We start from the raw sequence: 14,015 nt of genomic DNA, 5'->3' as shown, positions 1-14,015 counted from the left end.
ACTTGATCACCCTGGTCAAGCCATTGCTGTGGCTTCCTACTCTCCCGGTTCTTCCTCGCTCCTACTTTCCTTTGCTTCCTCCTGCTATTGTTAACCTCTTTCTCCCTGCCTTCCTGAGCCCAAGGTGCCTTGGGGGCTCTGCTCTGTGCCTCCCAAGGCCCGCAGTGCTCAGTAACGCTCCCACAGAGGCATGACAGACCTATGCCTGGGGATGGGTGGAAAGGGGGCTTTTGCCCCTGCCCTGCAGTCTCCCACTCGCTCTGAGTCTTCCCCCTTTCTGTTTCTGAGGGAACCCTGCCTGCCTGGTTCCCTCCCACGGGCAGCCTTCCCCGTCATCACAGACTTGGACTACGCAGAGATGCCCAGGCACACACACACCCAACCTCTCCTGCTTTGTCTCCACAGCCGGTCCCCCTCGCCCCTCCAAGCCCCGGAGAAGGAAAGGGAGAACCCCGCAGAGCTGGCCGAGCGCTGCCTCCGGGAGCTGCTGGGCCGGGCCGCCTTCGGCAACATCAAAAACGCCATCAAGCCCGTTCTCATGTGAGTGGTCCTCGTGGAATGTCCTCAGCGACCCAGAGGCAGCAGTGATGGCACCACTCTGATGGTGTGGCCTGGGAGCATGGGAGGGCCTGAGTCAGTGACATCAGTCAGCTGGCCTGGCCCAGTGGCTCCCCCTCCCAGGGAAGCCACCCGAGTGGCCAGAGAAAGGCGTCGGTAGGCAGGCACCTGAGGTTGAAGGAGGTGGCCAGCATATTCCTCGTGTCCACAGCAGCACAGATCGAGCAATGTCTTGACCTCCCTCCAGCCAGGAGGCTGGAACTGCCCTGGGGATCCTCAGGACCCCCCTTCTCTCACCTGCACCCACAGTCTGTCCGAGTTCACCCAGCAGACATCTCCTCTCTGACGTCACTCGCTGTTCTCTCCCCCCAGCCACCTGGACAACCATTCTCTCTGGGAGCCCAAGGTGTTTGCCGTCCGCTGCTTCAAAATCATCATGTACTCCATTCAGGTAGGTGGCCCCCCTGGGCCAGGGTTCCTCCTCGCGGCCCATGTGCTGCTTCCCTGTGTGCCGTGGACTGCTTCCACTTTGTTTCCGCTCAGCCAGCGACCCATGTTTCTTTGACAAAATACAATCAAGAAGAAGCCCCAGAAAAATGCCCTGAGAACCCCTGAAGACTTCAAAGCCACAGACTCCCTCCATGTGTAGCTGCAGAGGGGGGTAGCCCCCACCCCACCCCCGTGACTGTAACGTGACTTATTTCCTCTCTGTCTGCACCAACCTTGGTGAAAACGGATCTCAAACCCATCTCCCACGGCCCCAGGCCACACACCCCTGTGCAACTGTCCCTCCCACTTGTGGGACTTTTGTGAGGCAGGGCAGAGTTTGCACAGGGCTGCGGGTTCCACCGGCTGATTCTGCGGGGAAGTAGATCAACAGGCCTTTCTCTGAAGGTGGACTCGAACGTCCAACCTTCCCGGTAGCAGCCCGGCATGTGAGCCGCATGCACAGGGCTGCTTTTTGAGCAGCGTTGGGTTAAACCATGTGACGCGGACTAGAAGGACTTGAGGCGAGTGGGGAATGACCAGGAGGAGGAGGTGTTAAAACAGTGGTTCGTTGGCTGGAAGCAGAAAAACAACTCGACTGCATTGATTCTGTGCAGACTCATCGTGACCCTATACGACAGGGGAGACAGCCCCTGGGGTGTCTTGACTGTAACGCTTCATGGGAGTAGAAAGCCCTTTCTGTGCACTTCCCTCTCCCTTGAAGCAGCCGGTGGTTTCAAACCGCGGACCTTATGGGCTGCATTACAGGGTAACCACTAGCCACCACTTGGGGAAACATGGAAACGGGACTTCGCCAAGATGTGGTCGCTGCCTGTGCTGGGCCCAGTGGGCCAGGGTTCCAGGGGAAGGAAGAGGGGTGTCTGGGTACCCCCTGGCAGACCAGGGGTCATCGTTTTAGTTGGCCTTGGTGTTTGGGAGCCTGGAGAGGGGTGGCCGGCGCGGAGGCGGTTTGGGGACACGGCATCTTCCTCCCCGCAGCCGCAGCACTCGCACCTGGTCATCCAGCAGCTCCTGAGCCACCTGGATGCCAATAGCCGCAGTGCGGCCACCGTGCGGGCAGGCATCGTGGAGGTCCTGTCCGAAGCGGCCATCATCGTCGCCTCGGGCTCGGTCGGTAAGTGGGGGCCCTACCTCCCTGAAGGCATGGGAGCTGCGAGCCGCCTGGGGAGACTCAGGCACCAGCGGGGGACAGCGCGTTTGGCAGTGCGGGAGGGGGGGGAGAATTGGGGGGAGGGGAAGGGGTGGAGGGGGAGAGAAGAAGCCCAGGGGCATGGATTGGCCGGGAGGGGCAAGGGGTACAGCCGCTGTGTCTTATGTGCGCCCCCCCACACCAGGGCCCACGGTGCTGGAGATGTTCAACACGCTGCTGAGGCAGCTGCGGCTCAGCATCGACTACGCGCTGACCGGGAGCTATGACGGGGCTGCCAGCCTGGGCACCAGGCTGATCAAGGAGCACGAGGAGGGCATGTTCCAGGAGGCCGTGATCAAGACCATCGGTGGGCAGGCCCCCCGGGGCTCCCTGCACCTGCCTGCGTGCCTGGGTGCTGGTGACGGAGCGGGGAGGGGGCAAGGGAAGGAGGAGCGCAATAGGGAGAGGTGTGTGCGGGAGGGGAGACCCAGCGAGCCCCCACAGTGCACTGCGTGGCTCCCCACTCTGAGAAGGGGCGGGGCAGCAGTAAGGATCCCCCCCCCTCCAAGACGGGAGCTGCCCGAGGCTACACAGTGTAGCAGCCCAAATGGGAACTGGTTCCTGGGCCCTGCTCTCTCTTTTTTTAAAAATCATGTTATTGGGGCCTCTCACAGCTCTTAGACAATCCATACATCGATTGTATCAAGCACTTGGTGCATATATCAACATCCGCCCTTTCAAAACATTTTCTTTCTACTTGAGCCCTTGGCATCAGCTCTTCTCTTTTTGACCTTCTCACCTTCCCCCCAGCCTCCTGACCCCTTGATAAATTATAAATTACTATTTTCATACCTTACCCTGACTGCTGTCTCCTTATACCACATTGGATCCAGCTCTTTCGATCCCCCGCCCCACCGTGGTAAGCAGAGACCATCACTTTGGCCTCAGGAGGGCAGGGCCCAGAGGCTGGGAGAGGGTCCCCCAGGGTGCCACACACCCCTTGAGTCAGAGTCTCAGCCGGCTGGCCTGGGCAGAAAAGTGGGCCCGAGAGGCCTCTGCCGGCCTCCCCCATGGCAGCTGTCCCTGCCTTCCTCCACAGGTTCCTTTGCCAGCACGCTGCCCACGTACCAGCGCTCCGAGGTGATCCTCTTCATCATGAGCAAGGTCCCGCTGCCCTCCCTGCATCACCCCATGGAGATGGGCCGGACCGGGTGGGTCTCCACACCTCCCCCCAGCGGCTCCCCTCCCTTGTCCACTTGGACTCTGCCCTCGAGTCTCCCTTTCTACCCCCAATTCCCTCACTGTCCTCTAGTCAGACCCTTGTCCCCCGGAGCAATTCCTCAGGCTGCCCTCCCAAATCCTGGGAGCCCTGGTGGCATGGCAGATGATGCTTTGGGGTCACCGCAAGGTCAGCAGTTCTCAACCACCAGCTGCTTCCTGGTATCAAGATGAGGTTGTCTGCTCCCATAAACAGTTAACAGCCTCAGAATCCATGGGGGTGGGAGGGGCATTTCTAGCCTGTCCTATGGGGTTTCTGTGCGTCAAGAGTGAGCCCCCGGGACTTTGGAGTTTGGCCCCACCCCACCTTGGGGAGCCAGCCCTTCCCTGGTCTGCATCCTGGGTCTGGGAGTCAGTGTCAGTAACAGTGACTAAACAAGGAGGAGCAGCGAGCAGGCAGCCGTGGGGTCTCCACCAGCATTGCCACTCTTGTGAATGTGACTCTGGTCCTCAGGGAGAACAGGAACCGGCTGACCCAGATTATGCTGCTGAAGTCCCTCCTACAGGTGAGCCTCTCCTGGTCCCGCACCTGCTTTGCAACCTCGGGAGGCAGCTCCTGCCAGGGGGGCCGAGGGAGGGCTACCAGGTGCGGTTGTCCAGGCTGCACACTGCACAAATGGAGGGGTGAAATCATCCCGTGCCCCACTTGCCATCTGTGTGCCCTGGCGCAGCTCAGGACAAAGGTGTGCTCTTACGACCAGCCAGGCTGGACAGACACTCTTGGGTCACCCAGAGCAGAGGGAACTGCTGCTTCTCATTTTCACACACGTTCCTCATAGATCACTGACGGTCTCATCACTCAGGCACGATCTGTGGCTTGTGGTAGAATCTATTATTTTGGGGTGGGGGAAATGCTGCCCTTTTTCCTTCTAAGATCCTCCCAGGTCAGCCTTCCCTGTTCCTCCTCTGGCATCTGTGCCAGGCTCTGGCTCCTAGCAACCAACTTCCCTTCCTTTGGTGCTTTCTAGGCCTCCACTTGACCACCCTCCCGCAGTCCCCAGGACACGCAGATGCTGTCCCGTCCCGGGACCAGCAGGTTAAATTGCATGGAGAGCCCTGCTCTCAGTAGGGCCCCCTGGTGGCTCTGGTGCGAAGCCCTGCCTTGAATTCTGACCTCCCACGGCTAGATGCTTCTCCTAAATGTTCCATCTCTCCTCGCTTAGCACAGACACAACCCCAAGGAGAACTTTCTAGAAATGCTGTTCACTACATGCTGCTTCTTGGTTCCTGGTGGTTGTACATCCAGACTTCAAACTTCTCAGTCTGGGTTGGGAGCTAGCTCCCCGTGCCCTTCCCCTTCCCTTCCCGGATTCCACGCTCACCCCTCTGCCAGCTTTGCTCCAGCCCCGGCCATCTGCACAAGCGCCCATTCGCACTCCTTCCCCAGTCTGCCTCCTTCGATGTTTACAAAAAACTCACTCGGTTTTTACAGTCTCTTCACCACCTGCATCTGCTTGCCCCTGTGCTCTGCATGGGCACGGCCCTGCTGTTCCTGGGTGGAGTGGGCCCTCACTAGCACCATGTGAAGGAGACTGTTTGGGGGTGTCCATCGATGGTGCCCCAGGCTTTGCCTGATCCTCAGGGACCTCTGAGCCATCCACAACGTGGTACCCGTGCTTGTGTTTGGCTGCTTTTTAGTGAATTGCCAGTCATGCAGGATGTGCGAGGAGGCTTCAGAAAGTTCATGAGAAAGTGGACTTAAGAGAGAACTGGATTTGGTCCATGAGTTTTCTGAAGCGTACCCCCCCCCCCTCAGTGTGTTGATGCCAGCTGGCTCAAAAGACTTAACCAAATGCTCTGAGTGGCCCTTGGTGCTTGCTGTGTGTGGAGCCGAGTCTTCAGACCCACCCGGCCATTCACATGGTCTCAGCTTCTTTGTGGCCCATAGTACTTGTGGGACTTGTTTGGAGTGACAGCAGGGGAGCTTGGCTATAGGGGGAGCATTCAGCTTTGGGAGAGAGGCACATGGAAGTGTGGAGGAGGAAGGGGACACCTGCCTAGCCAGCCAGGCCCGCCGAATCCACACGGGTGTCCCATAGAGCGACAGATGTGGCAGCCAGCTGGCCCTCGCGCCCTGCCCATGCCTACACTGCATGAAGCATTAAGTTCTGGAGCATTTTCTGCATGTCAGGTTCGGGAGGCCTCTGACTTCTGTGGCCCTACAGAGCTCAGGCCTCGCCTTTTCTGAGTTGTGGTGAAATTCTTGAGCAGAATCTGTGCCCACCTTTTCCACCAGTCCCACCCCGTCTCACTCTTTCTGCCTCCTGTGAGGTGCAGCCTCCGTCAAGACTTGTTTCCAGATGTTTGCGTCATCTTGGACAGGACCGTGGGGCCCTTTTAAAAATACCTCTTCCTCCCCGCTCCTCCTGGTCCCTGACACCCAGTGCTCTCTGTGCACCCAGCTGCTCTGGGTCTCTGCTGAGTTTTAACCACTGTGCCCAACCCTCATCCTCCCATGTGTCACCTGAGCCGAGATAAGCAACCTGTCTGTGTGGCGGGGGAGTGCTCACGAGAGCATCCTCGGGCATCCAAGGCCTGTGTGGAGCCGGAAGGGGGCTGAGTTAAGAGCTCTCTTAAGAGAATGGGTGATGGAGCCCCATCTTCTGCTGGCAGCTCCCCACAGCCTCCCTGAACCGCTCCCCTCCCCCCGCCACGCCCGCGCCCCTCCCCCCACGCCCGGGTTCTCCTGCAGGTCTCCACAGGTTTCCAGTGCAGCAACATGATGTCAGCCCTACCCAGCAACTTCCTGGACCGCCTTCTCTCCACTGCCCTCATGGAGGACGCCGACATCCGTCTCTTTGTGCTAGAGATTCTCATCAGTTTCATAGATCGTCATGGCAACCGCCACAAGTTCTCCAGCATCAGGTGAGCTGGGGCTCCCTCCTGCTGATGGCAGATGAAGAGCAAGGCTCCTCACAGGGCCTGTCTGCCTGGCCGGCAGCCCGACGACCAGGTGGGAGGACAGGTCAAGTATTCATGGAAACCCACCAGAGAGTTGAGCACTGAGCTTGACTCTGAGGGCTTGGGTTGGCAAGGAGGGGGAGACTTTGGAACTAGGAGGGGGCTGGTTGTCTTGGCCAGGGTTCTCTAGAGAAACAGCCAGATAGACATAGTTATTAAGATGCTTCAAACATTCATGGAAACATTCGATTTACCAAAAAAGGGTAATAGATTCCCCACCCCATGAACCTTTTGAAGCCCTCTCATGTATATATGAGTGAGAACCAGGGTGCACCCCCACCACCACAACCCCAGTCATGCCTCTCACTTCAGACTAGACCGGAGCATGTCCACAGCCTTGGATAAGAGATAAGATTTCATGACACATGCAACCCAGGAACAAGAATGGGAAGAGCAATACCAAATGGGAAGGGAGAAGGCTGGGGGAGGAAGGGGAAACCAATCACAATGATCAACACACAACCACACACCCCCCCTCCAGCAGAAAGAACAACAGAAACCATGGGGGAAGGAAGACAGTGATTGGTGTGAGACATGAAAAAAATAATAGTTTATCATCTATCAAGGGGTCAAGAGGGGGGCTAGGGAGGAGGGGAAAAAAGAGGAGCTGATACCAAGGGCTCAATAGAAAGTAAATGTCTAGAAAAGAATGATGGCAACATATGTACAAATGTGCTTGATACAATTGATGTATGGATTGTTAAAAACATTGCAAGAGCCCCCAATAAAATGATTTTTCTTAAAAGAAGTACATGTCAAACAAATAAAGAAAGAATGAGAGAGGTCAGCCCAAAGGAATTGACTCACACTCATGTGGGAGCCGGGTATGTCCAAAGTCAGAACGCCAGGCGATGGGAAGGATGCCACGCAAGGTTCTCCCCAAAAAGACCTGTTTCCAATCTGGAGAAGTTCACGCCCTAAGGAGACACTCTGTTCAGCTGATTGACAGATGACGTTTCACTGGGTTTCATGATGGGAGGCAGCAGCATGCCCATCGACGTCGGATAGCTTTATGGAAGAGCCTGTTTGGTTGAACAACTGGGAGCCAGACCTTAGGTTAACTGACGCATGACATGAACCTTGGGAGTGGGGCCTGGAGATTGGGAGGACAAGGAGCAGGTGCTCAAGGGAGTGTTCAGGTGGAAAGGGGAGGATAGTTGGGAGCTAAAGGAATTTGGAAGAATAAGACGAGGAGGAAGAGTAAGATCATCAGGATCAAGATTTAAGAGAGAGGGACTGGAATGTGAGGAGTTGGGAGGAAAGGAAGATCGGGCACAAGAACGGAGCAAAGCCAAGAGGGGGCTTTGGTACAAACTGATGGTATTGAGTGGGAACCCAGTGACACTGGGTGACCGCAGGCCCGACAAGGGCTAAGGTGGCCCCTCCTCTCCCAGCACCCTCAGTGACATCTCTGTCTTGAAGCTGAAGGTCGACAAATGCTCCCGGCAGGACACGGTCTTTATGAAGAAGGTGAGTGAATGTGGCTTTGGACGTGGGAACCCCGAGGGGGCCCAGCTCTGCGGACCCTGGCCTGCTGACCACAGAGCCTGCCTCCCCACTTTTGCATGTGCTCAGTTGGGGCGACCCATGGTCCCCTCAGAAGGCTGAGGTTCAGGATGGAGGCTGGTGAGAAAGAGCCAGGTGTGAGCCAGTCTCTGGCCGTAGATGGCGCTCTTCTCCTAAAGCCGGGTTTGGGAAGCAGCGTCATTGTGGGTGCTGGTTTCCTTCTGGGTTTCCCTCCCCCAAACATATGCCCAGCATGTGTTCCACAGGAGCCCGCCTGGAAAGGCACCCACCCACTACCCCGAGGGCGGAAGCGGTTAGTCCCCTCCATTTGGCTGGCTTTGATACCTCCTGTTCCCACCCACCCCCGCCCCTCTCCCAGCACTCCCAGCAGCTCTGCCGGCACATCTACCTGAGCTGTAAGGAGGAGACCAACATGCAGCAGCACTACAAGGCCCTGTACAGCCTGCTGGCCCTCATCAGCATCGAGCTGGCCAACGAGGAGGTGGTGGTGGACCTCATCCGCCTAGTGCTGGCTATTCAGGTGGGTCCTGGGAGCATGGCGGTGGGGAGGCTTGTTTGGGCCAAGCACACAGGCATGTGCAGCCCAGTGGGTGGTAGCAGGTTGTCCTGGAGTCCGGGTGTCACACCTTCTTGGCTGGCCATTTCTCCACGATGGGCACTCAAACCATGGTAGGGTTTGGGGAGCCACCAAGGAGAGTTTCACTCACAGCCTCGGCCCGTCCTCAAACTCAAGGAGACCCAGGGGGTGAGGCACCATCGAATTTGGCTCCAACCCATATGACCCCAGGCAGCACAGAAGGAAACGCCGCCCGGTCCTGTGCCGTCTTCACAATGGTTCCTGTGCCCAAGCCCACGGTCGCTGCCCCAGTGTCCATCCATCTCCACCAGGGCCCTCCTCTCTGTCGCTGCCCCTCCACTTGACCAAACATGATGTCCTTCTCCAGGGCCTGGTCTCTCCAGACGATGTGCCCAAAGTCTATAAGAAGAAGTCTTGCCCTCCTTTCCTCTATTAGAGGGGCACTTAGGCCTTCCTTCCTTCCAATATCGATCGGTTAGTCCTTTCAAAGATCCATGGGGCTTTTGAGACTCTTCTCCAGCACCACCTGTCTTCAAAGGCACCGCCTGTCTGTCGGCATGTCGTCCTGAGGCGGCTTGGGGGATGCTGTGACGCTGGAAGCTGTGTCACTGGTATTTCACACACCATCAGGGTCCCCCAAAGTGAACAAATGCCAGCGGAGCCTCCAGACTAAGAGCAGACGTCGAAGAAGAGCCTGGCTCCCTTCCCTAGAGGAGGTGGACGCGGATGGCCTTCTGCACAGCTTTGAAGCATTTTCAAATACTGAAACCCGAGCCGGGGAATGGGACTGTTTACAAACATACCACAGGCATCTCCCAGGACCCAAGGAGGACCTAGGGATTCCTAGGGATCACTGCCCACAAGTCCTGGGTGACCCCAGAGCAGCTGTGTGTGTCTAAAGGCTCTCGAAGGCCCCCCCCCCGTGATACAGTGGCGAAGCACCTGCCTGCTACCAGCAAGCACAGCAGGTCAGACCCCCAAGATCCCCCTCAGGGGGAATGGTGAAGCTGCTGCTCTTTACAGTGCCCCCAGCCCTGTGGAGGGGTTCTGCTTTGTCCTGACAGGTCAGTGGGAATTGGAATCGACTCGGTGGCAATCGTGTGAACAATTCTCTGGTTCGCAGACCTGGCTTGGCTTCAGAATTGCCTCGAGTCTTAATTAAAAAGCCACCCTGCCAGTGACTTCAGAGCCATTGAGTTAGGGTCTCCATCCAAGAGACCACACTAGGGATGGATCCTAAGGTCGCCCCATGGCACTCGAGAGGCCGTGGACGTCCTGAGTCTGCCGAGGGGAAGCACACCCTGAGGTGCAAGAATCGGGGTGAGTCCTGAAGACCTCAATAACCAGTGTCCCCAGAGCCCGGAGGCAGATGGGGCCCCAGACTCCCAACTTGCAGTAAGCCTGGCAACTCCAGGACAAGAGGCTTTGAGCCCCTGTTCAGTGGTGCCCGGTCCTGCCAATCCCCTCTCGAGTGCTAGAACTCTCGATTCTTTCCAGTCGCGATTCTCTGGCCACTTCCGCGCCGCTCTCCACCGAGCAGAGGAACCCAGTTTAGCAAGCCTACCCTCTGGGGCACTTAAGGAGGGGCAGCATCCTAGTGGGGGGGACCAGTGCAAAGGGCTGAGCGTACAAGTCCCAGGTCCCAGGACTGAAGAGATGGACGCCGATGTCACTCTAAAGAAGAGCAACAACATTCGCCAGCAAGTCCGTTCCGTCACAGCGGCAACCCATCTAAGAAACTGTGTGCTCCGAGGGCTTTTCCAGGCGGCTTTCTCAGACGTACATGGCCTCTGCTGGCGACATCTCTGAAAAGCAGACGTCGGCCCACTCGTGTTTTGCTCCGCAGCCAGTGGAGAAAATTGACCTTCAGCGACTCCATCGCCCTGGGGCTCCTTGAGAGCCTTTGAGAGCCTCTCCGCTCACGGGCTGTCCTAGGGGACCGTTCACTTCCGCTCGGGGGAGGGAGGGTGGCTTCTGCCTCCTGGGACATGCTGCGGAGGCGTGGACTAGGAAGAGGCTGTGGGGCGGGGAGGGGACCCGTAGGGTCTGCGAGTTGAAATGCAGCTGCTGGCGGGGGGGGGGCCCCTCTGTGTTTGTCGCCACAGGATGCGGCCCAGGTCAACGAGGACAACTTGCCGGTGTACAACCGCTGTGCCCTGTACGCGCTGGGCGCGGCCTACCTCAACCTCATCAGCCAGCTCACCACGGTGCCCGCCTTCTGCCAGCACATCCACGAGGTGGGTGCCGGCTGCTCCTGCTCGCCCTGCCCTCAGCGCCCCAGAGCCCACGGGCCCTCAGCTCCCGGCTTCTCCAGGGCCAGCTTTCCCTTAGTGGCACGAGGCCTGTGCTTCCTGTCTGTCCCCCACGAAAGGATTCAAGGAGGCAGTCCCCGGCGTGAGAAGGGACTAGAGGCGGGACTGGCTGCTCCGCTTCTAAGTGGGACCCTGCCCTAGAATTCATTCACTGGGATGGGGCATCACAGGGGGGTCAGGCACGGGGTGTCTCCTACACCTGATCCTAACCTGCTGCTTGCCCCCTCCACTCCCCCTCTTCCCTCTCCCTCGTAAAGCGCAGACACGCACGCACACACGCTCTTAGATCACGTGGAACAAATATGCCCCTAAGACGGGGCTTACTGTAAAAGTTTTCAAGCACGTCTAAAGTAGCGTGAGCAGGAGGTCCCGTGTCTATGCGTCTGTCTTACACATTTAATAGCGACCAAGACCCCTCACCTTGGCTTCCGCGGTCACCCCTTCTCCCTCTCTGTTCAAAGCTAGTCCAGCTGCCACGCCACTTCCCCTGCTCCGTGCCTCGGGGTGCGCATCGGAAACCACACGGGCATCTTCCGACACACGCACCATGCTAGTGACGTCCCTACCGGCAGGCCCAAGAGACCCTTGGTGTTATCTAGTACCCAAGGTCCCCAGGCGTCTCAGGAAGGTCCTTTAAGTAGTCTCAAAGGTCTGCAGGTGAAATGATGTGTGGATGAGGGTTCACGTTCAAAGACACTGCTGAAACAAAGAGCTTTAGTCTTTGCTGACCTGGGCAGACTGCTGGGGCTGGGAGTGGGGCAGGGTAAGAGGAGGGGCTGGCTGCATCTGCGGGCCAGAGAGCACCCCAAGGGAGCCTCTGCCAGGCAGAGACTGCAGGAGAGCCACGTCCTGCGTCCACCTTGGGTCCAATAGAGGGGTTTCCTTGGACTCACCCCGGCTTGCACTTGCAGGCCTACTGTCCTGGCACTCCGCGGTATCTTACGAGTGTCGGCCCCCTACTTGAAAGATACAAAGGATATTATGGAAACTCAAGCCCTCCCTGGCCCCTGGGTGGGTGGACAGCGCACCGAGATAGAGTCCCCTATGTGGTTGGGGAAGCTGAACGACAGACACAATGCTATCTAAGTACTCTCGTAGGAATCAAAGCCCCTGTACTTGGATGGCCTGTCTTTGCAGGACCCCCGGGCATTCCCGGGCTGCTCTGGGCTCCTGGAGACCTGAATTCCTCCCTCCAGACACCCCACTACAGTGCCTCCTCCAGGCAGGCTGAGTAGCCACTGGGTGGAGGTGGGTCCTGTGTTGAGCGCCCTTCCCGGCCTGATCCAGCTCCTCTGTGTGGTTTCCCCCACCCCCGCTCCTGCCCCGCCAGGTGATTGAGACTCGGAAGAAGGAGGCCCCGTACATGCTACCTGAGGATGTGTTTGTGGAGAGTCCCAGGTAAGGATGCCCGAGGCAGCTTGGTTAGGAGGTGGGAGAGGTCCCCCAGGCCCCATGAGGATGAGGCTCAGGCCTGTGATGTCAAGGGAGCCACCCAGGAAGTAGACGCCAAAAGGGGAGGAATCACTGGGAAATGAGAGTCAGAAGGATGTGCCACTTGGAGGGCGCCGTCCTCGCTTCCGCTGGCGCTGCACGTGCAGGAAATGACTGTCCCCGTGAGTGTGTCCGGCTGTGCGTGTGCTCGACCACAGCACGTGAACAGAATGAAATGCTGACCTCCCCCACCCGTTCCACCACAACCCACGCTCCTAGAAGGTGGTGCTGTGCCCTGTGGCGTGTGGAATGGGCTTCAGGGGGGCTTCGACCAAACCCATGGGACAGACATCCGGAGGAGCCATGTCTTAAGTCAAGCGGCCTCCTGATACCACTGCCCATGGGCTGAGACTTCCGCACGGACAGAGGTTCAGAGAAACAGGATGCCCAGCCACTCAAAACCTTCCTGCCATCGAGCCGATCCCAACTCATAACAGCCCTGCAGCCCCTGTGGGTTCGTGAGACTGAGACTTCAGGAAGCAGACGGCATCTTCTTTCTCGCTCTGCACACGGACCTTGTGCAAGGCTCCATCAGTTGTGGCCCGGCCACACGAAATCACTGAAGGCCCGTGTGGAAAAATGCTTCCGGGGAAAGAATGTTCTCTCTATGAACAACATCAGATGACTGAAACACGTCTCAGGAGTGGCTGTGCATGAGAATGCGTCTGTCTGGAAGCGGGCCTGGGAGTCATTGCGTGTAATGAGCTTTTGGAATGAAGGAAGTCGCTGGGAACCGGCTGAGCTGCCCAGAGCCCTGACTTGCCTCTTCCCGCCTTCGTCTTCCAGGTTGTCTCCGAACCTGGATGGAGTGGTGACCGACTTCCTCTTCCGCCAGAGCAAGATCAGTGAAGTCCTAGGGGGCAGTGGGTACAATGCGGACAGGCTCTGCATGCCCTATATCCCTCAGCTGACAGGTAGGATCTGTGTGGGGACGCCCAACGCTGGCCTGGATTTCTTGGCCAGGTAAAGGCCTGTGGGCCCTTGGGTGGTCTTCTGTGGCACCTCGGGTGCGACACAGGAGCTGAATGACATGGGAGCCGAAATCCGTGGTGAGATCCCTTTGACTTCCCAAGTCTCCTTGGAGGTAGACAGTCCCTAAGATTGATGGGTGGGAGAGGCCCCATTGTGGTGGGAAGAGCACCCGTGGGCTACAGAATCAGAGACCCGGTTTGAACTCTTTGGACAATGGCTGCACGTGGCACCCCCTGTGAGTGAGGGGAGAACGGTGCACCACGGGGTTCCAAGGATGGATATTTCAGAACTTGATTGCCAGCCCTGGCTTTTGAACCGCCTCTGGGTGGACTTGAACTTCCAACCTTTCCGATAGTCGTATTAACCATTTATACCAGCGAGGGACTCCTCCTGCCCCTCGCTGCCTGGATAATCGTAGACACGCCCCTTGACAACTCTTGCGTTTCACCTCCTTTGACTGTGGAAGAGGGATGGCAGTACCACCTGCCCGGAGGGGTTAGGGAGGGTACACGAAATAGTGAAGGCAAAAGTGTCTAGGAGCAAATGAGGCTGCCCACAAGTTGAGATGTGCTGCCCAGTCATAAGCAGCTGCTTTGTGCTCATCCACAGCTTCCAAACCATCACCCTACAGATTAAAACCGACCACTCTAGATAAACCAAGATGACCAGAGCAAAACAGAAACTTCTGTGAGCTCCAGGTGTT

The 14,015-nt window shown here is 57.7% G+C and overlaps 1 protein-coding gene across 1 annotated transcript in view; it reads left to right on the top strand.

Moving 5' to 3' along the window:
* EFR3B (EFR3 homolog B) overlaps positions 1-14,015 on the top strand; it is a 116,514-nt gene that overhangs the window by 89,902 nt on the left and 12,597 nt on the right. The window contains exons 7-18 of the mRNA XM_075557022.1: positions 406-540; positions 931-1,009; positions 2,044-2,179; positions 2,400-2,561; positions 3,294-3,405; positions 3,927-3,978; positions 6,165-6,337; positions 7,828-7,903; positions 8,319-8,480; positions 10,643-10,774; positions 12,180-12,247; positions 13,127-13,254. Coding sequence (XP_075413137.1) covers positions 406-540; positions 931-1,009; positions 2,044-2,179; positions 2,400-2,561; positions 3,294-3,405; positions 3,927-3,978; positions 6,165-6,337; positions 7,828-7,903; positions 8,319-8,480; positions 10,643-10,774; positions 12,180-12,247; positions 13,127-13,254 — 1,415 coding nt within the window. The remainder of the gene's footprint in view (positions 1-405; positions 541-930; positions 1,010-2,043; positions 2,180-2,399; positions 2,562-3,293; positions 3,406-3,926; positions 3,979-6,164; positions 6,338-7,827; positions 7,904-8,318; positions 8,481-10,642; positions 10,775-12,179; positions 12,248-13,126; positions 13,255-14,015) is intronic.

Source organism: Tenrec ecaudatus, chromosome 8, assembly GCF_050624435.1.
Source record: "Tenrec ecaudatus isolate mTenEca1 chromosome 8, mTenEca1.hap1, whole genome shotgun sequence".
In the NCBI taxonomy this organism is placed as follows: Eukaryota; Metazoa; Chordata; class Mammalia; order Afrosoricida; family Tenrecidae; genus Tenrec; species Tenrec ecaudatus.
The sequence above is the reverse complement of the archived record's forward strand: the minus strand, read 5'-3'. Positions and strand labels throughout refer to the sequence as shown.